This window comes from Lonchura striata, chromosome 12 (genome assembly GCF_050655825.1).
Source record: "Lonchura striata isolate lonStrDom1 chromosome 12, ASM5065582v1, whole genome shotgun sequence".
NCBI classification, from domain to species: Eukaryota; Metazoa; Chordata; class Aves; order Passeriformes; family Estrildidae; genus Lonchura; species Lonchura striata.
The window spans coordinates 20211470-20235513 of NC_140714.1; the positions used below are offsets into that span (position 1 = coordinate 20211470).

General features: G+C 43.8%; 1 protein-coding gene across 1 annotated transcript; it reads left to right on the forward strand.

Moving 5' to 3' along the window:
* The first annotated feature begins 2199 nt into the window (after window positions 1–2199).
* LOC146766297 (nuclear pore membrane glycoprotein 210-like) lies at window positions 2200–17646 on the forward strand. The gene is made up of 6 exons (XM_085590817.1): window positions 2200–6454; window positions 7030–7174; window positions 8079–10852; window positions 11123–11229; window positions 13375–14955; window positions 15405–17646. Exons 3-5 carry the CDS (start codon window positions 10804–10806, stop codon window positions 13666–13668), a joined length of 450 nt encoding a protein of 149 aa, XP_085446943.1. The 5' UTR covers window positions 2200–6454; window positions 7030–7174; window positions 8079–10803; the 3' UTR covers window positions 13669–14955; window positions 15405–17646.
* Window positions 17647–24044: the final 6398 nt, after the last annotated feature.

Below are 24044 nucleotides of genomic sequence, written 5' to 3' on the forward strand. Positions count from 1 at the left end.
GCAGCTGCTGCGCTGCCATGGAGCTGCTGTAAAACACAACAGCTCTGCCACACCCGCTCAGCAGGACTGGAGAAGCTTTCTGGCCTTGCTTACATTAGGCTGGTGGCTTCTCTAAACACAAGCTGAGCTTTTGAACACTATGTCTCACCTGGCACAGGAACTGATGCTGCCTTTCTCATGGAGGCTAAACTCCCATGGGCTTTAAAAGCTTTCTGCCCAGCATAATGCTTGCAAAAGCATTTAATGCAGCCATTTAGTATTGAAAATTGCCCAGCCTGTGTATCAAAGTAGCTTGATTAAATGCTGGAGCCCACCAAAGCATCCCTTCTGGGCATATCTTTCTCTCCCCCACCTCTGCCTCCATGACTGTCAAACTGCACCTTTGAGAGTTCTTTTCTCCAGAAGCTGAATGGCACCATTTTATTTGGGGGAGGAAAAAAAAGGAAATGTTCTATGATACTATCATCATCACAGTGATATCATCATCATCACAATGAGCTGCAAATTAGTTTAATGACATCAACAACTCAGACTGTGGACTTTCTTCTCAGAGTGCAGCACTGGCTTTACTATCCCTTGAAACTGCAGATGTGCTACAGTCTTTACAATCCCTTTCATGCTTACCTAATTTGGAATCAAGCACAGCTCTGTGAGAGCTTTAGGGATTGGGGTTACCCTGGCACTCTCGTGTGTCTGGAGTAACCTGCCCAAGGCAGCTGCCGCCTGAAGACAAAGCAGGGTACGGAAAAGCACAGGCTGTAGAACAGCTCGAACTGCAGGGAGCCCATTCCTGTCAGGAGTAACACAACCATCCCACCTTAGGACTGGGTTTTGTGAGAAACAACTGCTCACTTTAAAAATTTTAAAATGTTTATTAAACATTTACAAATACGTAAAAGAAGGACTACTAAGGAAGAACAGGCCGGGGAAGGCCCCCTACCCCATGGCTGCCTGCCAGGTGGCTGCCCCATCTTCAAGATTGATGCTTCACCTTTTACATTCCTGGAGGGTGCATCAGCCACCCCTGGCCCCTCCCAAAGTCTGTCAGTCAACCCTTCTTTGCCCTTTATTGGTGGAATTTATTTCTTGTAGCTGCATTTGAAGGTCAAGTGTTGTCCCCCCATGCCACCCCAACAACAAGCTTTTCCATTCCTAACTCTCCCATGCAAGGGGTATATGTCGACACCTATTGTGGTGGACCCCCACCGCAGGGAATGACGTGCATTGACTCCATGTTTGTAGAAGGCTGAACAAAAGCTTTATTAAGCTGTCCTATATTACTCTATACTAAAAACTATACTACTGCTATACTGAAGAAAAACCCGTGACCCTTAGAGACAGTCCAACACAGAGTGGCTCCAGTTGGTCAAATGAAATCAAAAAACCATCACCAGAGTCCAATGAAGAAATCCCTCTTGGGTAAACAATCTCCATAACACAGAGATGTCTGTGTGACATCACAGAGATGTCTCTGTAACATCACAGACAGCTCTGTGACATCACAGTGATGTCATTGTGACAGTACAGAGCTGTCCATGTGATGTCACAGTTATGTCATTGTGATATCAAAAAAACTGTGTGACATAAGACAGATGTCAGTGTGACAGCACAAAAAGCTGTGTGATCTCCTAGGGTAGAAGTGACAGCAGAGAAATGTCAGTGTGACATCAGAGACAGCAGTGTGACATCACTGTGATGTCACAGTGACATCACGAAAATCTGTGTGACATCAGACAGATGTCAGTGTGACATCAGAGATCGCTGTGTGACATCACAGAGATGTCAATGTGACATCACAGACAGCTGTGTGGCGTCACAGTGATGTCATTGTGGCATCACAGAGAGCTTTGTGTCATCACAGTGATGTCAGTGTGACATAAGAGAGATGTCAGTGTGACATCACAGGCAGCTGTGTGACATCACGGTGATGTCATTGTGACATCACAAAAATCTGTGTGACATCAGACTGCTGTCAGTGTGACATCAGAGATCGCTGTGTGACATCACAGAGATGTCAATGTGACATCGCAGACAGCTGTGTGGCATCACACTGATGTCATTGTGACATCACAAAGAAGTTGAGTGACATCACAGAGAGCTGTGTGATATCACAGTCAGCAGTGTGACATCACAGTGATGTCATTGTGACATCACAATAATGTCTCTGTGACATCACAGATAGCTCTGTGACGTCACAGAGATGTCTGTGTGACACCACAAAAAGCTTAGTGACCTCATGGGTTCGAAGTCTCATCACAGAGATGTCTGTGTGACATATGCAGATTTAAAAAAGCACCAAGAAACCAACAAACATAAAAACCCCACTGACTTGTACCTCTTGTCTTCCCTTCCTCTCTCCCTCATGCATGTACCACGCACCTATGCCTGGAATGGTTTGGAATTCCAGGAGCATCCTACATGCAAAGATCCACAGCAATCATTAGAGGCTGCCCTTTGCTGGCAAGGATGGGAAATATGAATGTGGGAGTGTGAAGTGACTACAAAGAAGGGCATGACAAGTTTAATTTGCAGCACTCTGCCAGCCTTGGACATCAGTATTCCTCAGTGGCCACACACCTTGTGCTCCTAATACAAAGTTCCAGGGAGTCAAAGGCCCCAGCTTATTTACAGAAGGGATGATTTCCATATTTACTAGGTGTGTCTTTGCTCCCAAGCTGTCAGTTATTCCTTTTGCTTCATGAAGCAAATGGTTTGTATGCCAGTATCCAGTATCTCCAGTCTAAGTAGGGAAAAGAAAGCTGTGCTTTCTCAGCCCAGACTCTTATCTCAGGCCAGTGATACCCAGACCCTGCACTCAGGTGTTGGATGCACAACTCCTACCTCTCCCTTTTAACATAAAGTAGTGCTCAGTGATGGATCTGTGTTAAGTAAACTATAAGCAAATAGGCAGCAGGACACTTGGTGCCAGGCTCTCCTCCCAGGTAACAAGGGATAGGATGAGAGGAAACATCCTCATGTTTAACTTGGATATTAGACAAAATGTTTTCACAGGAAGAGTTGTCAAGCCATGGCACAGGCTGCCCAGGACAGTGGTGGAGTCACGAGCCCTGGAAGGGCTCAAAAATTATGGGGTATGGGACCTGAAGACATGGTTCAGTGGTGGACTTGATAATCTCAGAAGTCTTTTACAGCCTTACTGATTCAGTGACTCCATGGAGAGAATCAATCTCACAGGATTAAATTGCATTCTCCAGTGTGAGTTTAAGGGCAGCTACACTGAGTTAAGCCCTGCATAACTCGACTTGTCTGTTCTGTGGGATTAGTTTGGTTTACTTCGTGCTATTCCTGACCACACCAGCAGAGTGTGGCAAAAATTCTTAGTACTAAGTCTGCATTTGCAGTACTTCATAATTCTGCTGGAATTTTCCCAGTAAAGGAAAGGAAATGTGGTTTTGTTTCCTACCTCTTTCACAGTTCTATTCTCACCTTATCTTGCAAATATAATGAAGTATTTCACTAGAGAACATTCCTTCATGGTAGTGCAATAATTGTCTTACTTTACTCTGATGTTCTTCTATAAAAACATAGAAACTTTTTTCTCCCAAGATTTAAATTTTGCTGAAATTGAGACCTTTCTTCTGGTCTCTAGATTCCACAATACACCTGGTCGACAGCGTACACACAGCTCAACTGTTCCTGCCTCTCCATCAGAGTTTGCCTCCCACTGCATAGCTTCAGTCAGGCTATTTCAAATGGGTGAATAAAGTTTTTCTGAAAATAAATTGAAAGGGACTTTTGGATCTAGCCAAATTCTGTTGATAGCTGAAGTAACTCCCTCCAGATGGTACCAGAATGCCTGGCAGGTTTTCCTTTGGCAGCTGTCTGGTTTGTTGGGGGTTGCTTTGTTCATCTTTGTGCCAATGAGATGGTTTCTGTTGCCTTCCTTTGGCACAGGCATGAGAGGTGCAGAGCAGCTGTGCGAGGTGGGCACGTGGAGGTTCCTGGGGAGGGCACTGCTCCCAGGTAGCAGTGTGGAGCTCCTGCCAGGCTCTGGCTAATGGTGAAGCTGCATGGGAAGCTGCTTTACCCTTCCTCTCTCTCCTCAGTGCATACTGACTGTCAGAGACAGAAAGCGTAGTGACGTGTCTGGGGTTTATGGCAGGGACCTGAGACTTCATAGTCATTATGACTATGCTTATCCCCCTGTTTCAACTGAAACACCTTTACAAATATGCTGAGCCCTTGGATTCTTTCAGCCTTTCTCACCACATCCCACGCATCTCCTGTAACACACCTCTGCCTGTTTATTTGTCTGTGTCCTGTAATCAGATTGTGCATGTGCTCCGAGAAAGGAAGAAGGGAAATGACCCTCCTCTTCATTTTCTTTTTTTTTTCTCTTTCCCTGGTAAAAATTACTAGCTAATCTCCTGTATAATTTAGACTTGTTTGTTTTCCACACTGTCCCTCTAGAGAAGATTTATCACCTTGTTCATTTTTAATTATGAAATTGGTTAAAGGAAGTGCTGAGGAAGTTAAAGAAATTAAAACAATATACATTTTAAAATAGCTCCAGTGTTCACCTGTGTTTTACTCTGATGGAACTTTTGACATTTGTTTTGGTGTGTGAAAGAAGCCAAAATTAAAATGAAAGGTAGAAATCTTCTCATCTCTCTATTGCTTTTTAAGTTCTGAGGTGTTATTTTATTTGTATGTCCTATTCTCAGTGCATTCCTGGTTTTCACGCAAGATATCCAAAGCTGTGGAATGTGAAAACCATGTCCTTGATTAAATGTTTGCAAGATTTTTCCCTCTGTATTTCAGGCTCAGGGTGGAAGTGGCAACTTCAGCTGGTCCTCTTCTAGCCAGGCAGTAGCCACAGTGACAGTCACAGGAGTGATGAGCACGGGGAGTGATGCTGGGGTCAGCATTATTCGGGCGTTCGACGTGCGGAATCCGCTGCTTTGTGGTGAAATGAAGGCAAGAGATTCATTGTTCAGTGCTTGTTCTTGAATATGGCTTTTGGAAACAGCAAAGGCACTGAGAATGCCATAGGCAATCCCCTTCCACTTCCTGCCCTGTGGCAGGTTAAGTGATTCCTTTCAGTTTGTGCTTTAGGGAATCCAGCACTGTCCAGTGCATTAACCTGACTCCCATTTTTGCCCCTTCCTGATTTCCTTGGCAAGCCTTTTTCCCTGTTGGAAGTTTTAAGTACAAGAAGAAAATGGTAATTAACTCCTGGCCTGGCCATCCAGGCAGACAAGCCACACTAGAAATTCATTCTGTAGGGTGATAGGTGGGTGCTCTCCCTTGATACCAAAGGGTGACAGTTGTTACCAGGATGTACAAGGAAATTTCTGTCTGGAGAAGTAACTGAACTGAGCACTGTGCTGCAGACGGGCTGCAAATACCCGAGTTGGCCAAGAAAAAACAGTACTCTAGGAAAATTAGGAGAAAATGGCAATAAAAACCATAGCTCCCAAGAGGGATTTTGTGGTGTCTTTGCAGACCATCCCCTGTTCTTAGGTCATGGTGGTCAGTGTGCGTGGTTTGGAGCGAGGAGAATGCAGGAACAGTACATGTGGTGGCCCAAAGGGAGGGGTGTGACATTAATTAAAATCTGTTCAGAATTTAGCTTACACACTCACTCTGAAATAATTCTCTGAACAGCCTAAGATGCTGCTTTTTAGCCGTGCAACAGTTACCAGCTGGAGACACAGGGAGGAAGATTTTTTCAGCTAAAACTTCTTATCCTCACACATAAGACAAAGCCTGAAGACAGAAAGAAACCTTCTGACCATGTGAGCTTTCAGAGCAGTGTATTGCACAATCTGAATAGGTTATTTTTGAATGCTTTTTTTTTTCCTGTGTTAGGAGCTGCCTTCTGTGTGAACAGCTCTTCAGAGTTCTGTTTACTGACCTCAGTGAGTCAGTTTTTAGTAGTAGTAGTTTTAGGAGTAGTTAATCCACACAGATTACAGCTTTAATTCTGTCCCATATAGTTTGGTATCCTGAAGCCAGTTGTAGAAGATTAAGTAGTTAAGATCCTGCAAATAAAAGCTGTGATTGCTGTGAAATCTCTGGTCTGAGGTAGGTTCTTTAATGGATGCTAAACCTCTCCCAGCTGGTGATGATAGCCCCTGGAGATAGCACACAGCAGTCCACACTTCAAAGTCTGCAAAGCAGAGGAGAGAATGACAGGAGCAGCAGTAAAAGGGAAGCTCACCAAGCTGCTGTGGGCTTGGGCTGGCGTGGAGCAGAGCAGTGACCCAGCCTGTCCCTGTTCCGTCCCTGGCAGGTGTCCGTGAGCGAGCCCAGCGCCATGGAGTTCACTTCCTGCAGGTGGAGGCACACGTGGGGCAGGTGCTGGAGCTGCCCCTGAGGATCAGTGGCCGGACCAGCATGGACAGGGGCGAGCTGGTCCCCCTGAGCGACTGCTCACAGCTGGAGCTGGGGGTGGAGCTGGAGAGCCCTGGCGTGTTCAGCCCACTTGAAGGTGCTTTAACTCCCTCCCTGGTTTGGAAGTTAAATTGGTGACAGGTCACACCTCTCCCAAGTCACACTTCTCCCTTAAATCACTGCTTCATAGTTCTGTACAGTATCCCCACAGAACTGCCAACCTCAGAGGGGAGGGGGTCCGAATAGTTTTATTTTGAGGATATATTTGCTTTCTTATGCAGAATGGTTTGAGTTGGAGAGACTTAAAAGTTCTTCCAGTCCCACCCTCTGCAATGGGCAAGGACATATTTCACCTGTCCCAGGCTGCTCCAAGCCTTGTCCAGCCTGGCTTTGGGCACTTTCAGGGGTCCAGGGGTAGCCACAGCTTCTCTGGGCACCCTGTGCCAGAGCCCTACCACTCTCTCAGCCAAGAATTCTTTCCCAGTATCCTGTCTAAACCTTTTCTTTTTCAGTTTGAGGCCATTCTCCCTTGTCCTGTCCCTACATGTCCTTGTAAAAAGTTCTCTCCATCTTTCTGGTAGGCTGCCTTCAAACAGCTGTGTTGAATTTGATGACCATGCCTGGGCATTTCTTTCCAAATAAGCGCTTGTATATTTTTAATTTATCTGACAGGAAGACTTAAGCCAGCTGCTGATTTTTGCAGTGGGATGAGACTGAAGGCTGAATTTCAGGGTACACCAGGCTGGTGGTTGTGTACACCCACGGGCACGTGCGCCTCAGTGCCAGCATCGCCATCGCCGCTTATCTCCCGCTGAGAGTGAGTCTGCTTCCTCTGCTCCTGGAGAGATCCAGGATCCAGCACTGAAGCACCTTTACATGACAGGGAGCAGGTTATGCAAGGAATAGGTCTGAAAAACTGAGGTGGGTGGGTTTACATTCCACCACTGGCTGGTTCAGTGAAGAAAATAAGAAAGAAGCTGAGTGCAGGGTCAATAGATGGAAATACAGAAGAGGCTGCTTTGTTGTCTCATCTGCAGAAGCCTAGTACTGACTGCAGGCTGAAGTCTGAGTATTTCACCATAGCTTTCCCTCAATATGGAAAAAAAAGTTAGTGCAAATGCTACGGATTTGTGTTTATAATTAATGTAATGTGATGTTGTGAAACACAAACTGGAAAGGTTTTTGTGCACTAAATGTCAGGTTAACTGCTGTGGTGGTAAACAGCACAGGCTGAACCAGGGATGCATATCAGTGCAGAATTTGTTAGACAGGTGTGAAGTAAAACTTGTGTAGGAGAATAACTACATACACAGAATTGTTCTGGAGAGAGCACTGGCAAGTGAAAGTACAATTTGACGTAATTTCATCCATTTTAAATAGTTCTTTGAAAGTATAGCAGAACACTATCTCTCTGTTCTCAGAAGAATATATTAAGGGTCTCCCTTTTGCTGTAATTCTTCATGAGAGAGATGTGATTAAAAGGCAGCTAAAACTTGTCCTTGGATCTGTTGCTTCCTTTGAATCTAATCCAGCTGGACAGAATCCTTGTGGATTTTAGTGCAGCTCTGTTTTTTGCTAAGTGTGCTGAAAAACCACTGCATGGGAGAAATCACAGCCCTTATCCAAGTATAGCTGTTCCATTCAGAAGGAGGTTTATTTTGCAGAGCACAACCAAACAGTGTAAATAGATGATTAATTTTCAATTAATTAATTGCTTACAGGCTATCGATCTACCATCAGTTGCTTTAGTGACTTTGGGTTCCTCCAAGGATGTGTTGTTTGAAGGAGGACCCAGGCCATGGGTCCAAGAACCTTCCAAGTTCTTCAGGAAGGTTGCTGCTGAGGATGCAGAAAGCATTGCCTCCTCTTTACTTGAACGTGCCACACCTCGAAACAGCAACCAGCACTGGGTTAGGGTGCTGTGCAGGAGCCTGGGAGAGCAGGTGAGTGCCAGAAGGGCTTGCTGTTGCCCTCCATCAGGTGCTGAGAACTGGCTCCAGACACATTTATGGTGCCATATGCCTGTTATGTAGCTAGATGCTTTTATAATGAGCCAGTAAAGAACTTGGGTAAGTACATTGTTTATGCATTTTGATGCAGATTTTAGAGTGAGCATTTCACAGCATTACATTAAAAAGTGGTTTATGATGGGTTTATTGCAGTATAAACCCAAGTTGTGGAAGCCTTGTGTTGTGGGATGCATTGAACATCCTAATGAGTGCAGGTTCAGTTTGCATGAACAGGATCAGAGCAGAAGGTTACTGAGCAGGCTGACTCCTCTGTCTGACCTGCTTCTCTTAACTGTGTTACCTTCCAGTGTAATTCTGTTTATTCTAACAAATGGCAGCCCCAGGAATTGACTGCTCTACTCTCTGTGCAGCCTTGGTGAGCGTGGCTGTGCTCATTTTCCACTTGGTTTTGTTCTCTCCAACATACAGAAGTGATTTCTCCTGCTTTACTCACCCCCCTCAGCCCATGAAGCTTTTAGCTTCAATATAGTGTTCTTCTGCAATTCTGCAAGGCTTAAGCATTTTGGTTGGGCTGCCAAGTTCCACTGATTTCCTCACTTTGCAAAGTGGAGCTGTTTCTGTCAGTGCAGATTCCAAAGGAACAGGCCTTGCTGTTGGTGTGCAGCTCTGTGCAAGGCTGGCTGTCCCCAGCACATCACCCCTGCATGGCTCTGCCCAGCACCAGTGTGTGGGGGCATGGGGCAGGTGACCAGAGCTGCCTCAGCCTTCTCTGCTTTTAGATCCACTTCACTTTGCTGAAGGCTAGAAAAGGAGTGTAAAATAAAAGATAAGATGTTTTTAAAAACACTGAAGTGGCTATAAATGTTGCCTTTGGGCTGTTCTGTTCTCACTCTGCAAGAACACCTGCTGTTTCCTTTCTCAGTTACATGAGATTTGTTGTTTGAATCAAATTTGATAGTAATGAACATGAACACCGAGGAAAGAGTTCCCAGGAACAGTACTTTCATAGTGATAAAGAATTGTTCTTGAGATGTGCTCCCTCTTTTACATCTTCCTGTGTCTTAATAGTGCTGTAAATCCCCAAGCACTGTATTTTTGCTTTTCATTCTGATATCACAGTGTAACTGAGACCTGTGGAAATACAGCGTGCCTGAACTAAACTCCTTCCTCATTTGCTGTTTTCAGGTTATTGCCTTAACAGTTGGGAACAGCCCCACAGTCGCCAACCCTTTCCCAGTGGTTGAGCCTGCTGTGGTGAAGCTCATCTGTGCTCTCCCTTCCCGGCTGGCTTTGATTCCTGTTTATGGCAGCCCTCAGCTTGCTCTCTCCTGCCCTTTGCTCCAGCAGAGCAAGCAACTGGTAAGCCTGGGAAGTGTCAGGAGAAGAAGGTGTTCTTAGAGCAGAAAACTCAGTGTTTGGAGCTCCATGTGTGAAACATCGCAGCTGCTGCAAGAGGAGCAGTAACTGGTGCTGTGTCCACACTGTGCCCTTGGGGGCCCTGCACAGAGCAGGCTGGGGGAGTCCTGCAGTAAATGGACAAGAGATACGTGTCGATTATCAGGCATAAGGAACTTTGCTATTCTGTTTTTCTTGCTAACAGGTATTGTCACATGTTGGCTGCTGAGTAAGCCACATTTTGTTGTGTTAATATTCCCCGGCAAATGTAAAAGTCATCCTCCTTCCCTAAAATGAATCATTTTAAAGAGCTTCTATGTAATAACAAGAGGAGATGGAGACTTTTGTGTATTGGTAGCCACCTCAGAGCTCACCTGCTTTTCTGGCTCCATTATGTGTCAGCTTACCTTGGTGCACTGCTGTTGCTAATGTATTTCACCAGAATTGCAACACCAGAATTTTGAGCTTTAACAAACAACAGTGTTTGTCATCATTTATTTGAATTTTAAAAACAATTTCATTGAGCTGTGGTTCAATTTTGTTGTTGTTGGTTTGGGGATTTTTTTTTTTTTTTTCTTATGGTAATTCACTGACTAAAAAACCCCAAAGCCATGTTCCAGTAAAACCCCTTTAGGGTTCAGAGATTCACAGAATGCTCTGAGTTGGAAGGGACCCAAAAGGATCATGGAGTCCAACTCTAAATGGCCCATACAGGACTTGAACCTACCTGGAGTAAGCAGCACTATGCTCTGACCAGCTGAGATAATCTCAGGGCTGTTGGAGCACAGCTGAATGCCTTGCACTGATGGCTCCTTTTAATGAACATTCCTTATGTGTTGATGTTGTAACAAACCTCATGGAACTCAGCACATGTTTTTTTTAATTATTAAAAAATCCTGTTGTATTGGTTCAGTTCAAAATATTCCTTCTGTTTCAGGTTCCTGTTTCCAATTACCGCAATCCAGTGCTGGAGTTGGCTGCCTATGACCAGCAAGGCAGGAAATTTGATAGCTTCAGCTCCCTTAGTATTGTGTGGGAATCCACAAATAAGGCCATTGCTCGTATTGAGGCAGAGCTGCCAATGGAGCTGACTCTGAAGGAGGAGGGCAATGGTCAGAAGAAAATGCAGGGTATGAGTGGGCTGAAATGAGCATTTCTTTGTTTGAAGGTCCGGATTAAATCTGTTTGGCAGTGTCTGATCTTGATTAAAGAAATTACTGTAATCTGCAGTCATACTTCAGTTTAACATCAGTGTGCATGTTTTAGTGTGTGCTATTAAAGAGAGGAGAGAAAAGGAACCAAGTCCAATGTCTAGAACCTGTGTTGAGAGAGAAAGTTCTTGTCTGATGAGAATGAGCCTAGAGGAGCTGGATGTATTTCTCATCTTTGTTGCATTCTAGGCTTACAAACTGTGGTAGCTGACCATGAGTTTGGAACTGCTGCCATCTCTGCCACTGCCACTGGATTCCAGCAGCCCCACCTGAAGGCAGCCAGAGCCCAAACACCGGTAACAGTACCTGGGGGGATTTGCCATTTCCCTGTGGTCAATGCTCAGTGTTCTGGTGGCTTTATTTCCCCCACACACAGTACTGTACAAATCAGGCAGCCCCCTGGTGCAGTCTGGTTCATTCTGCAGAGGTTTGATACTGGTTCATGGTTTTCCTGCTTTCCTCTGCGCTAGGTGCTGCTATCCAAATCAAATTTGTCCAAATTCTTGGAAGTGTTTTAACCATCTGAGCAAGGGCATTACAGAGAAGTGTTTCAGTTGGTTTTGTTTCAGTTTAGGGTTTTTTAATGAATCTCTGCTGCTTGTCCTTCACTAAAGCAGCCATGTGCTTCATGCAGCTGTCACTGGAGAAAGCAAATGGATTATTGCCCCTGCAGAGCTGGGTGGGAAAGTTCTGCATGAGCAAAGCAAAAGCTGACTGATTCCTCATATGGACCATGTGTTATTCTGGGCTCTGACTGATGCTCTGTTTTTTTTTTTTCTTTCTGATGCCAGCCATAAGCCCAGGCTCTCATTTTACAAGTCATTAGCCATTCCCTGAAATACTTAGTGTGTTGATACTCAAGCTAGGGAAGAAAGACAGTAAAAGGTAATGATGATGAGCAAAGAGGGCAGGTGTAAACAGCTGGCAGTTTTCTGTGTATGTCACTTTTGTAAGCTGAATATAAGGGCAGGTTTCAGCCTGTGGAATAACCTGACATGTGCAATAACTGACTCTTAAAATATTCTGCTTCCTAACTGGAATTTCTGTTTAATCTTGTTAGCAAGATTTAAGTGGATTTGAACTATATGCAGTACCTTGAAAACATACTTGAGGCAAAAAGTTAAATATGCACTGAGAGGTTACAGGGTTTAACTCAAAGCAGGTAGCAGATGGGCACCAGTAATGTGAAATACTCTGTGGGCCAGGTTCCTCTCAGCTTGGCCCAGGTGTGGCATCTGCTTAGTAAATTCTTTGAGAAGTGATCTTTTTTGCCACTTGGTTCTTGACTTTTCTGTGAGGTTTCCACTCTTCTCATGTTGGGAAAGCATGGTGCAGATGTATTTCCCCTGAAGCATTTGACTATGGCTTAATGAGAATTACTGCAGAGACACAGTTACTTTGCTGCTGAAGTTATTTGAGATATTTGGTTGTGGTTTTTTTTGGTTTTTTCTCTCTTAGAAATCGAGCTGTAATATGGATACTTGATGTTCTACAATCATTTTGTAGTTCACTGTGCTCTGCTTTGTTAAGCCAGTATTATATATTCTTTCTTACTTTTCAAAATAATTAGTAAAGAGACTGCTGTAAACTTTGCCTTGAGTTCAGAGAACACTGGCATATTCTTACGTTCTATTCTCTGTGTTTAAATTTAGGAGGACTCTGTAGATGCCAGTCCTGCTGCACTTTGTGGGCTCATGAATGAGTTGTTTGTTTTAAATGAGGTGACGTGGGTGCATTTTTCAAGTACATCAGCAATGGGCTGCTCTGTTCTGCTTTCTAACCTGCCCATTCTCCTTTCTTGCAGCCAAAAACACAAACAGAAATCTAGTAGATGGGATATTAAGATGCCTTGACTGTTGTTCCATGTTTAAGTGGAACACCCTATTATGCCATTAGGGAAAGATCACATCCTTTCTACATCAAGGAGATATTTCTACTAATGAGGTGAAATGGGTACAGAGTACTGACTTCCTCTAGAAATCTTTTCCTTTTCTGAGCTAATGTTGTTATGAGTGAGTGATTAAAGCTGCATTTGGTCCAGTATTCATGTACTTACATTTAAGGAAGAATTTCTTTTGGTGGCCTGCTAAGAAGCATGAAAAGATGAGTTAGAGCTAGAACACCTTGTGCATGTTCCCTATCATTCTGTATGAACTTGGGCCGTGGCTCAGAGTTAATACCCTGTCTGTGCTTGTCAGACATCATTCACTGATGCTGCAGGGCTGGGCCCTGGTCCTCTGCCTGTGCCAGCGGTGCAGAACAGAGCAGCCCTGAGGATGCCCTTCCCTGTGCTGACTGACTGAGCCCTCTGGATCTTGTGGGCATCTCATCCCTCAGCCTGTGCTCTGAGCTTTGGTTGCCTGCTTTAAACGTCCTCCCTGCACACACAGGACTCTGCAGTGTTGTGCCTCTTTCTGTAACTGCTACCATTGTTCTTGCAGCACGAGGCTGTGCTCCCAGGGCCTGCCACCATTGAACTGGTGCTTGTGGAAGATGTGAAAGTGAGCCCCACTGGGCTCTCCATCTACAACCACCCTGACAGCCAGGTGAGGAGTTACTCTGCTGCTTTCCAGCTGCAGGGAGGAAAACATCACACATTACTGATGCTTGAGATGCTGCTCAGCAACCAGGACGGCAGCTCTGTGCTGAGAATCTTTGGTGCCAGGGAAATCCTGGATAGCCTGGAGGTGAGGGCATTCCCAGGGAGTGTCTCAGCACAGCTGAAAGCATTCTGAGCTGTCACATGCAGCTTTCTAATGCAAGGCACTCCCTGCCATCTTCACCGTGTCAAGGTTTATTCCTGAGATGATTTGGAAATGCTCATCTTGGAATGCTGATTATTCCTCAGTTTTCACTTTTCACAGGATCCCAGAATGCTTTGGGTTGGCAGGACCCTGAAGCTCATCTTGTTCCAATGCATTGCCATGGGATGCCACTCACTCACTGGGTTGCTCAGGAGCCCATCCAGCCTGGCCTCGGGTTTTGGGCTCGTGCAGGTGTGGCAGGCTCACCTGGGCATACAGCCTGGCATGTGTGAGCCAGCTCACGGGTCAGGAAGCCAAAACCTGCTTTACCCCTGTGGGGAAGTCTTGCCCAAGTAAGTGTGTGACTGACTGCCCATAGCTCACACAGCCCATTGAGGCTCTGTGGGTTTTGGCTGTGTGGGGTTAGCCCAGACCTGTGGACGGGGCAGGTGAGAGGCAATAGGCAGGGGGAAATGCTGCAGGTGTCACTGTACGGGTGCACCTGACTCCTCTGGAGGGGTGAATTGCTCAGTGTTTCTGTGGAATTGCCCATTGCTGGCAGCTGGCCTGGAAGACGGAGCTGTGCTGTGCCGTGCCAGCAGTCTGTTCCAGGTTGGATGTTCCCTGTGCAGGTGAAATGTGAGTCCCCAGCCGTGAAGGTGCTGGAGAAGGAGAAGTCCTATGGGCTGCCCAGTGATGTGGTGTACACTGTGAGCCTGGCTGATCCCAGAGTTCCCAGCCAGGGCTCCCTGTCCACCAGTGTGACTGTCTCCAGTCCCATGACAGACCAGTGCATCACCATCCCAGTGACAGTGATCTACCTGACTGACAGAACCACTGCACCCGTGAGTTGTAAGTTTAGATCTGCACTCCGTATGCCAGCAGAAACCTTTAATTTCTCTGATGTTTATGAGGTTAACTCTTAAAGCAGGTTGGAGAAGATGCTCCTTTTAACTCAATATTGCCTCCTCTTAATCAATTCAGCAGATGAAGCCAGTTTGGTGAGTCTTACCAGGTGATGATCTTCACACTTTTTGCACTCTTAGCAGGGACAGCTGTTATGATCATAGGTAAGAGAAGGAAAGATTGCACAAGAATTTTTTTCCATAGCTTCTTACAGTGCGTTAGCTGTAAGATAAAAAGGAATGATTGCCATGCAAAATTATTTTGGTTTGTTTTTCAATTGTCTTGTGGCCTACCATGCATTTTTCTCACCGAATGAACAGCACAATCAGCCAGTATTCCACCCAAGGACAAGTCTTCAGCACACACCTAACAGTAAGCAGCTGTCACCCGGTTAGAAGGGAATTAATTTATTCGTCTGGCCATTGCTCTGGAATTGAATGTAGGAAGGTCTGTAATCAAGAGTAGCAATGAAAAATAATTCACATTCTTACAGATGTGTTGGAGTTACAGTGAGCTACAGGCATGGTTGTACACACAAGTGATGCTTCTGGTAAAATAAGGCAAATTCAAGTGAATGTCACTTGCTGAGGGGAAATGTACTGTGCCCCCCTCAGACTTAAGTCCTGAACGGGAAGACCCACAAATTCTGATACTTGCAGGGTACCTTTCCAAGAGGCACTGAGCTAAAGGGATGATTTCACTTGGAATGGATCATCAGGTTCATTGCCAGTGTCCAGCAGATGCTCAAGAGCAGTTGTTTGCTCCTTCTCCCACCATTCATTCCCAAGCCTGAGTGTTGTCTTCTCCTTCCCCTGTTTCAGGTTCCATCGGGTCACCTGCACATTCCTTCAGCTCCCAGGCCTCCAGCAGGCAGAGCAGCCCCTCGGCCAGGCTCTGGAGCACGGGTTACGCCTCTCAGTAGGGGCAGCACGGCTTCTCCTCGTGGCAAATTAAAACAAATGTACAGCTCAGTGCCTTAGCAAGCTCAGCAACTTCAGCAGTTGGGATGTAATTCAGGTTTGCTCTGGACTATTACTAGGTCCTTAATTTATTTACTTTTTTTTACTATTTAGGGCTCTGAGTTTATTTTTGTTTTTTATGTTAGTGCTTCAATTCTCAAAAGCTTGTTTTATGTTTTGTTTTTTGCTGCCTGCACAAAAAGCAATGTTTAGGCTAGTCTGGCTTTCTTGCATTCTTCAAGCAACTAGAAGTTATACCTAAGTTAGGGCAATAACAGTTTTTTATTCACTTTTTATAAAAATAAGATTTATTTCTAATGAACTTTTTTTAAAAAGGGGAAATTAGAAAAACAGGTGAAATATGAGCCAAAAATTTTGAAGGATTGTTTATTTTGAAGAACTGTTTTTTGTTTTGTGTTCCAAAAACTCAGGATTGTATTGCACTGATAAGTGTTCTTTGTTTAGCCTTTCACTGGGATTCACCAGCACAACATGCTGGTTTAGCATGAGAAATGCTGGAACAACTGTGAATAATTTAAAAGGTTTTTTTACAACAATGATTGGAAAAGGAATAAAAAAAAAGAAACCCAGAACTTAGTGTGAGTTGCTTTGGGTACAACTGCAGTATTCCTTGGTACTGTAAACACTTTTCTGAACTGGGACTGTGAAAGCATGTGCCTTCTAAGTGCACCCTTCTTCTGGTAGGAATCCTTTCTTTTGAGGATATAATCACATCCCAGTCACTTTTCTTTGTGAGCAGGGTTTTGCAGCTATCAGATAAGGGTTTTCTTTACATATATCAGGCATCCCAGTTTTAACTGTGAATAATATTCTGGCTCTCTGAACTTTGCCAAGGACCATAAGGAAAGTGAAATAGCAAAATACTTTGTGTGCAGAATTATGCAGGCAAATAGATGAATGGAATGCAAACCCAGTGCATGGCATGGAGTTTTGGTTTCACAAAGTGTTATAAACAAAAGGATTGTTACATGAAATTGTATTGAGTCTTGTTTAACTTACTGGCTAATTTTGGAGAAATTCTGCCTTAAGTGCTAGTACTACTAAAAAAGGTCAGTTTGGATGTAGATAATCTATATTAATGAATATGAATGAATCTATATTAAAGCTTTTTTAGACTTCTTTATTTTGAATTTTCTCGTGGTAAGGTTGTTCAGAGTCTAGCACTGGACTATATTATTTAAATCTGTATTATTTAATAGAGCTTTTAAAGATTCCTTCATGTTGCTGTTGAAGAATTTTTTGCAGTTTGGCTGTTTAGAATTTAGCATTGGGCTGTTGTTTGAACTTCACTTCCTACAGCCCTTCAGTGTTTGCAATCACAATTTTCCAATCTTAATTTTCTCTCTGTTGGCAATGTAATGTTTTGAAATACTTTGACAATTCTTCCACTAGTATTTGTTGTCAGAGATTTCTTCCAGTTTTCACAAAGCATCTTCAATTCCTGATGAAATCAGTGATGACTGTAGAAGCAGCTGCTCATTTTCTAGGTTTGTTCAAACTTACCATTTTGTTCATTTGGGTTTTAAAAGAAAGATGTGATCTTTTTTCCACTTGAATCACTTGAATTCAGCAAGAAACCAATGGGCTGTGAATATCTCAGTGCTCCTGTGATAAACTCTTCAGAAAAGATTAAAGGAGAGATTTTGCTCTCCTGTTGTTTCTCTTTCCCATTCAGCAATCTGGCACTGAATGTTCTGAAAAACAAACTGCTCCAAGTGGTGGGAGTACTTTGGCAAATGCTTGCTGTTTATTTCATTTCTTTAGGCAAGTAGTTGCAGTGTCCTGTTAAGAAAAAAAAAAAGGTATGAAGTAGGGAGCTGGTATGGCTCAGGAGCCAACCTCCTGCAAGCAACAGCCAGGCTTTGGCTCGAGGAGCTCACCTCACCTGTGGGGCCATTCCTGGGGCTGGGGGGATTTGGGGATATAAATTTTTCTCAGCAGGTTGCTGCCAATGTAAAGATTTTTTTATTATTATTTAATAAACTGAGATTTGCATTTAATGCTGATTTCCCTCCCCGTTCACTTACTGCTTGTTCCTGTTTTCTCCCTGAGAGGGAGAAGGGCTGCTGGCAGTGTGTCTGCTCCAAGGTCCAGCCCTTATCTGAGTTGAAATGTCTAAGCTGTGCCAGGCTGACTCCTGCATCCAGAAAATCCTTGCCTGCCCACAGCTGATCAACAGGTGTGTCCCAAGGAATTACTCAATTAGATTAAGGTCAGCAAGGCTGGGTTAATACTGGTCTTCAAGCCAATCTGCTCCCTAATCAAACATCCCAAACACAGCCCAATCTTTATTTCTCCATCTGCCCCCTTTCAAAAGCAAGGCAGATGCTGAATGAAACACGGCACACACCTTTCAGCAAAGAGCTCTTTCTGATGGCCAGCCAAGATTATGGTGTGCTGCTTCAGGGGAAGGTTTTCCTGGCAGCCTGTTAGCTGCCTTTAGCAGTTTATGTGAAGGATTAAAGTTGTCCAGGTGAGAGTCCAGCCTTGGCTAACCCCTGCCTTGGCCTGCAGATAAAGGCATTCTTGCCTTCTGTGTTTGGTGGCTGATTCTGGCACTCAAGAGCGCATGTCAGTTCATTTGTGAACTTTCCCTGGTGATTTCTTAGTAGAGGGCTCCCCAAGAAGCTTGAGGAGTTTCCCCATCCCAGTTTCCCCAGCTAGAGACACAGCTGTGTTAGGCTGTGTCTCCTCGCTGTGTCCCAGGGATTGCAGCAATCCTCCCCAAGGAACTTTCCTTGGAGCAGCCCTGGAGACAGATGGTGTTTGGGCAAGGTACATGCTCTCCAGTTAATTTTTTTTTTTTTTTTCCTGGTAAGGCAACTAGAGGTATTGTTTGTGTATTTAGCTTTATGATTCTGTGTTAAGTTAGTGTAGTATTGGTGATTTGATTACCATTCCTTTTCAGCTGTTTCTTTGTATCAATTTCAAGTTCAAGGTTATAGCTGGCCTTAAACTCCAGCCTGTGTTCTCCACAGCAAAGCCCCTGTGCTCTTGTAGGAAAGGCATCAATTTCTAAGCTGTATAAAAAGGCATTTAGCATGTGATGACTCTCTGACATAAGGTCTTTGGGTGATACTACATATTCTAATTTTATTTATTTTATTGGCAACATTCAAAAACATCTGCTTTATTTTCAGTTTGAACAAAGCTGGGTTCACTTTTCATCTGTTGACTTCAATGAGACAACTTCTCCGTGTAAATTTGGCACACAGTTTCCCAGGACCTTCTCCTGAAGCTTGCAAAATTAAAACAAGAATGGGAAACTATTTTTTCTCCTTGATCCACACTTCTCACTGTTATAAATTGTGACACGGCAATTTGAAGTGTCTTAATCCAATAAAGCAATTTTATTGAAAATAGCAAGCGAGTAAGGCAGGCAAAGCACAGCGCTGGGTGGCCGGGGAGTCTCCTGCTCCACCAACGGCGCGCCAAAAGTGTTCTGTCCCAACCTTCCTTTTATCCCCCCCTTCTCCTTGCAGGCGTGACTCTCCAGATGTAGTCTGAGTCTGGTTGTTGTGATAGCTTCTAAGTCTCTTCTTTTGAGATACAGCGAGCAGACCAGATACACACACCCAGGACTCTAATCTCAACCTCCTTATCACCTTGTAAGCAAATAAGCATTTCAAAGACACACTAGTACATTCTTATGCAAACCAAGGTAAGCGAGTATATCACAGTGAACAAATTATTTTCCACTTATCTTAATTCCCCCCTTTTTCTTGTTCATCTTTATTTTGTTCACTGAATCTTTGTAACTCTTGGTGACTTAGTATTAGGGTCTCATCTACATTGTGTATGGGTTTATATTTTGCCCTAATGAGCATTAAATGTGCTGCCTCTAATCGTCCCTTTACTATTTTTATTGCCTTATTGAAGATGCATGGCCCAAAGGTCAGTCCCAATATTATCAGTATCAGAGGTCCTGCAAGGGTGGATAACCAGGTAGTTAACCAAGGAGATTGATTGAACCATGATTCCTACCAACTTTGCTGTGCCTCTCTTTCCCTCTTTCTCTGCTCTAATCTTCTCCTTAATTCTGCCATGGTGTCTGTAACAAGTCCAGTATGATCAGCGTATGCACAGCATTCCTCCTTCAGGGCTACACACAATCCCCCTTGTTGTAATAATAGCAAGTCTAAACCCCTTCTGTTCTGCAACACCACCTCAGATAGGGACCTTAATGATTTTACCAATCCATCGATGGCCTGCTCAATTTTACTCAGATCTTCATCTACTGAAATTCTTAATGCTTTAAATTCCTTTTGTTGATTTACTAGGGATGCCACCCCAGTTCCAGCTCCTATTCCCCCGATGGTAAGGAGAGTTGCAATAGTTAAGGCAGTGAGGGGTTCCCTTTTCATTAGATGGTGTTCTGGCACAGTTTGTTGTTCATATATGTAGTCACTTGTATGGCAGGTAATTCTGGGCATAATCGTTACCTGGATGCAGTAGTCTTGGCTTGGATTAAACAGTTTCAGTGAGATGCACGGTGTGACACCCAGAGTGTTACATACCCACTTTACTCCACAAAGGTACTCTCTTTGTGTTGGGATTTTTCCTATGCATCTCCCTTTCCCTGTTACCTGAGCCAAGGTAAGCCCCGGTGTTGTCTCTTTACCCTTTTTCCACAAACACTGATTCGGATTAGTTCCATTCACTCTTCTGGGCTTTGCAGTGACCCCTATGGCTTCATAAAATGGGGGTCTTAAATTATAGCACAGCCAACAGTCTTCCGTCAGTTTTGGGTTGGTTCTATTTAGGACACCATAACTCGCTTTCATAACCTTCCAGAGTATATTACCCTCCTGGGTTTTTTCCTGTTTGTCTCCTGAAGTGTTTTCATTCTGAATTTTATTCTGGGTCTGATCCCTTTCTTTTGTTTGGTTGGCTAAAACAACCTCCTTTTCTAATAACACTGGGTTTGGCCCTACAGGTTCAGGATCAGGGGGCACAATTTCCTTCTTTATAAATATTAAGCTACCAAAATTGCCAAAATCAGCCGAATATAAATGAACGCCCCAAGTTTTTCCAATTAACCATATACTATCCTCTGGCCTTAATGCAGTAATTTGTATATTCCTGCAAATATTTTCTGGGGGTTTATGACCTGTCCAGTAGCCGGGAGGAATACAACCATCTGGCTTCCAGACCACCTTAATGTATGGATCAGGAGTGGGGGGGTCCCATGTACCAGCTATTGTTTCACAACCCCAATATGCACAGTAATATTGTCCAGGACTATTGCAATACCCTTTACCAGGATTCGAAGCAGGACACATATTAAACGATGAAACCCAATGGGAACCCTAACCAGTACCTAAGGATGCCACAGGTAACTGGAAAATGGGAGCTCCAGCTGTAGTATTGCTCCTTATAACTCGTGAATCCTCCCATCTTCCTAAAGTCCACTTGAAAGGTTCATGAGTTGTTATTTCCGCAGTATTACAAGATATACAAAGGAAAATCACAAGCAGTAAGCAAATGGCATGTGGGGTCTGGTTTCTCACACTGCAACAATTATACCCTTGTGACTTCTTTCCCTCTATTAGCTGGTTATCACCAAAATACCCTTGAGCCCAAAAACTATTTCTGCCTTTGTTACTCCCAGTCCCGGGGTAGTTCCGCAAATATTGCTTGCGTATTCCATCCTGAGGGCTCCTTCCTCCACAGCTGTTTACTCCTCTGTCTCGCCCGTCGACTCGGGTGCTTCGAGCCACAGGTGTACCATCTTCTCGGCAGCAAGAGTATTCTTCAGGAGGGGATTTATGCCCTCTAGTGCCTTGCCGCATGCAATAAGAACGCCAATTCTGATCTTTTACCTCTGTTGCGGTACAACTGACCCCTTTTAGGTCTTTCCTACAAAGGCCTTCTATGATCTCTGCCACAAATGGGCTCGGCTCATTTGTATGGTAGCAGTAATAGTCTGGGTGAATGCCCTTTGAGAAAATTTCCCACCACTCCTTAGATTCCAATCGGATTTCCCCTCTAGTCACTTTACAGGTCAGTACCCAAGCTGTAATCTCTCTTTGTACGTTCCGACAGGAATTGCAAGTTCCTCGTGGAGGATACCCTCTGTTGCAATGTGACCACCACCGTTCCCCACACACCTTACAGATATAGCATACAAAAGGATAGCAATTACAATTTTGATTTTTACACTTTACTCTAACACTTGAATTACTAATTAGTCCACTATCTAAGTAATATAAGTCTGATGTGTATTCAATCTGATAACAGTCCATTAGTTTCTCTGTAACTTCAATTTCAGGTTCCCGGGAGGACTGGTTACTTGCCACACAGTGTTGTTAACTGGTCCTTTTACTCGACTGGCATGTGTCCATCCTCTTTCTGCAGTCCGAATTGCAGTTTCTGTAGTGTGTAACACAAGATAAGGACCTTCCCATTGTGGGGTTAGTGTAGATTCTTTCCAGGATTTTATTAACACATAGTCTCCTGGGTATATTTTATGTATTTTTAAATCTAAAGGGGGTCTTTGCGTAATGATTCCTTTTTCCCAAAGTTCATTGCGGCGTTTCATTAAGGCAATAATATATAAGGTTATTTTATAGTCCTTCAACTGGGGGTGGTCTCGGGGTTCCTCCAAATCATATGGCATGTGGGGTCCCCTATCAGAATCTATTGTTTTTACTATCCCATATCTAGGGATTATTTCTTCTAATAATATTCTGACCACTGTCTGAGCAGTAGTCCGAGTAGTGGGGTAAGCGTCTACAAAATGGGTGAGATGATCTACTATTACTAACAAATATTTATATCTACCCACTTTAGGCAATTCAGTGAAGTCTATTTGTATTTTGGCAAAAGGCCTGTGAGCTAATTCCCTTCCTCCCATGGGCCTTTCCCTAAGATGTTTTCTGTTTACTTTTTGACAGATCAGACAATCTCTCACTACTCTTTTAGCCAAATCACAGATTCCAATACTCATATATTTAGTGGCAAATTGATCTACTAATGCCTGAGTTCCCTATTGAGTCTGGTCATGCAATCTTTGCAAAATTTCTGAGGCCTTGCTTTTAGGTAAAACAGTTCTCCCATCTGGGAGCTTCCATTGCCCTTCAGACCCCTCCTCAATTCCCATCTTTTGTAATTTTTCCTTTTCTTGAGTGGTAAAACTATATATTTGCCATTTTTCTTTGGGGGAGTCCACAGATACAGTGTCGCTCTGCCCCATGTCCCCCCGAGTTCGTAGGGCTGCTTTCTTGGCTTCTTGGTCAGCTAAATTATTTCCCCTGTTTCTAAAGTCCAATCCTCTCTGGTGTCCCCTTAAGTGGACCACAGCAATTTGAGCCGGGCCCCTTAAGGCATTTAAAACTTGGACAATTAGCTCTTGATGAATTAGATCTTTTCCCTGTGAGTTTATAAGTCCCCTCTCTTCCCAAATTTTCCAAATGTGTGCACTATCCCATATGCATATTTAGAGTCTGTGTATATTGTTCCAATTTTTCCTTTTAATAACCTTAAAGCCCTGAGTACTGCATATAATTCACAAGCTTGTGCAGACCAGGAGTTACTTAGTGGTCCGGATTCAATTACCTTTAAATCTTTTTATGGATTTGCAACTACTGGAAACCGGGCCAAAGTCCTCTTATTTATTTCTCTTAAATCGTGCACCAATCTGTAGGACCCATCTGACTTCTTTACAGGCAGGATGGGAGTATTGAAGGGAGACATACAGGGCTCTAAAAGCCCTTTTTCCAATAACCTATCTATTTCAGGTTTTAGTCTTAATTTTTCCCTCCCTAGGGATAGGGTATTGTTTTATTCTTACGGGTTTGCCAGGATCACTCATTTCCACTGAGAAAGGCTTAATCTGCAATTTCCCCACCGTTTCTGGGGTATACCACACCTCAGGATTAATTTTCTTTTCATCCTCCACCCTTAAAGGGCAGAGCTTTATCTGTAATTCTTTATTTACAACTTCTAAATTAATACCCAATTCTATTATCAGATCTCTCCCTAATAAATTGTAATCTGCTTCAGGTACCAGTAGTAAAGAACCTATACCACATTTGGAATCAGTTTCTACCATCACATCCTTGATAACAGATACCTCAAAGGGCTCTCCTTTTGCCCCAATTACATGTACAGTGTCAGATGACTTTTTACATCCAAGCGGCAAGGCTTGCACCGTGGATCTTTCAGCCCCGGTATCCACTAAAAATTCCATCTCTTGTTGTTGGGGTCCCACTTTAAGCTTTACCAAGGGCTCCTTATGATGTTTCTTCCCCAACAAATAGAGCCCTTGACACCCCTAATCTTCCTTAAAGGCCTTCTCATCTGCTATCCGTTGTCTGCATCCCCTCTTCATATGTCCCTTCTTTCCACAGTAGAAGCAGACAATTTCACGACCTCTTCCTTTTCCTTCCCTAGAAATATAACTCTGCTCCCGATTCTCCCTTTGTTCTACATTCCTTGCATGGGAATTAGGGTTAGGCCCTTCCCGCACACTTCCATACA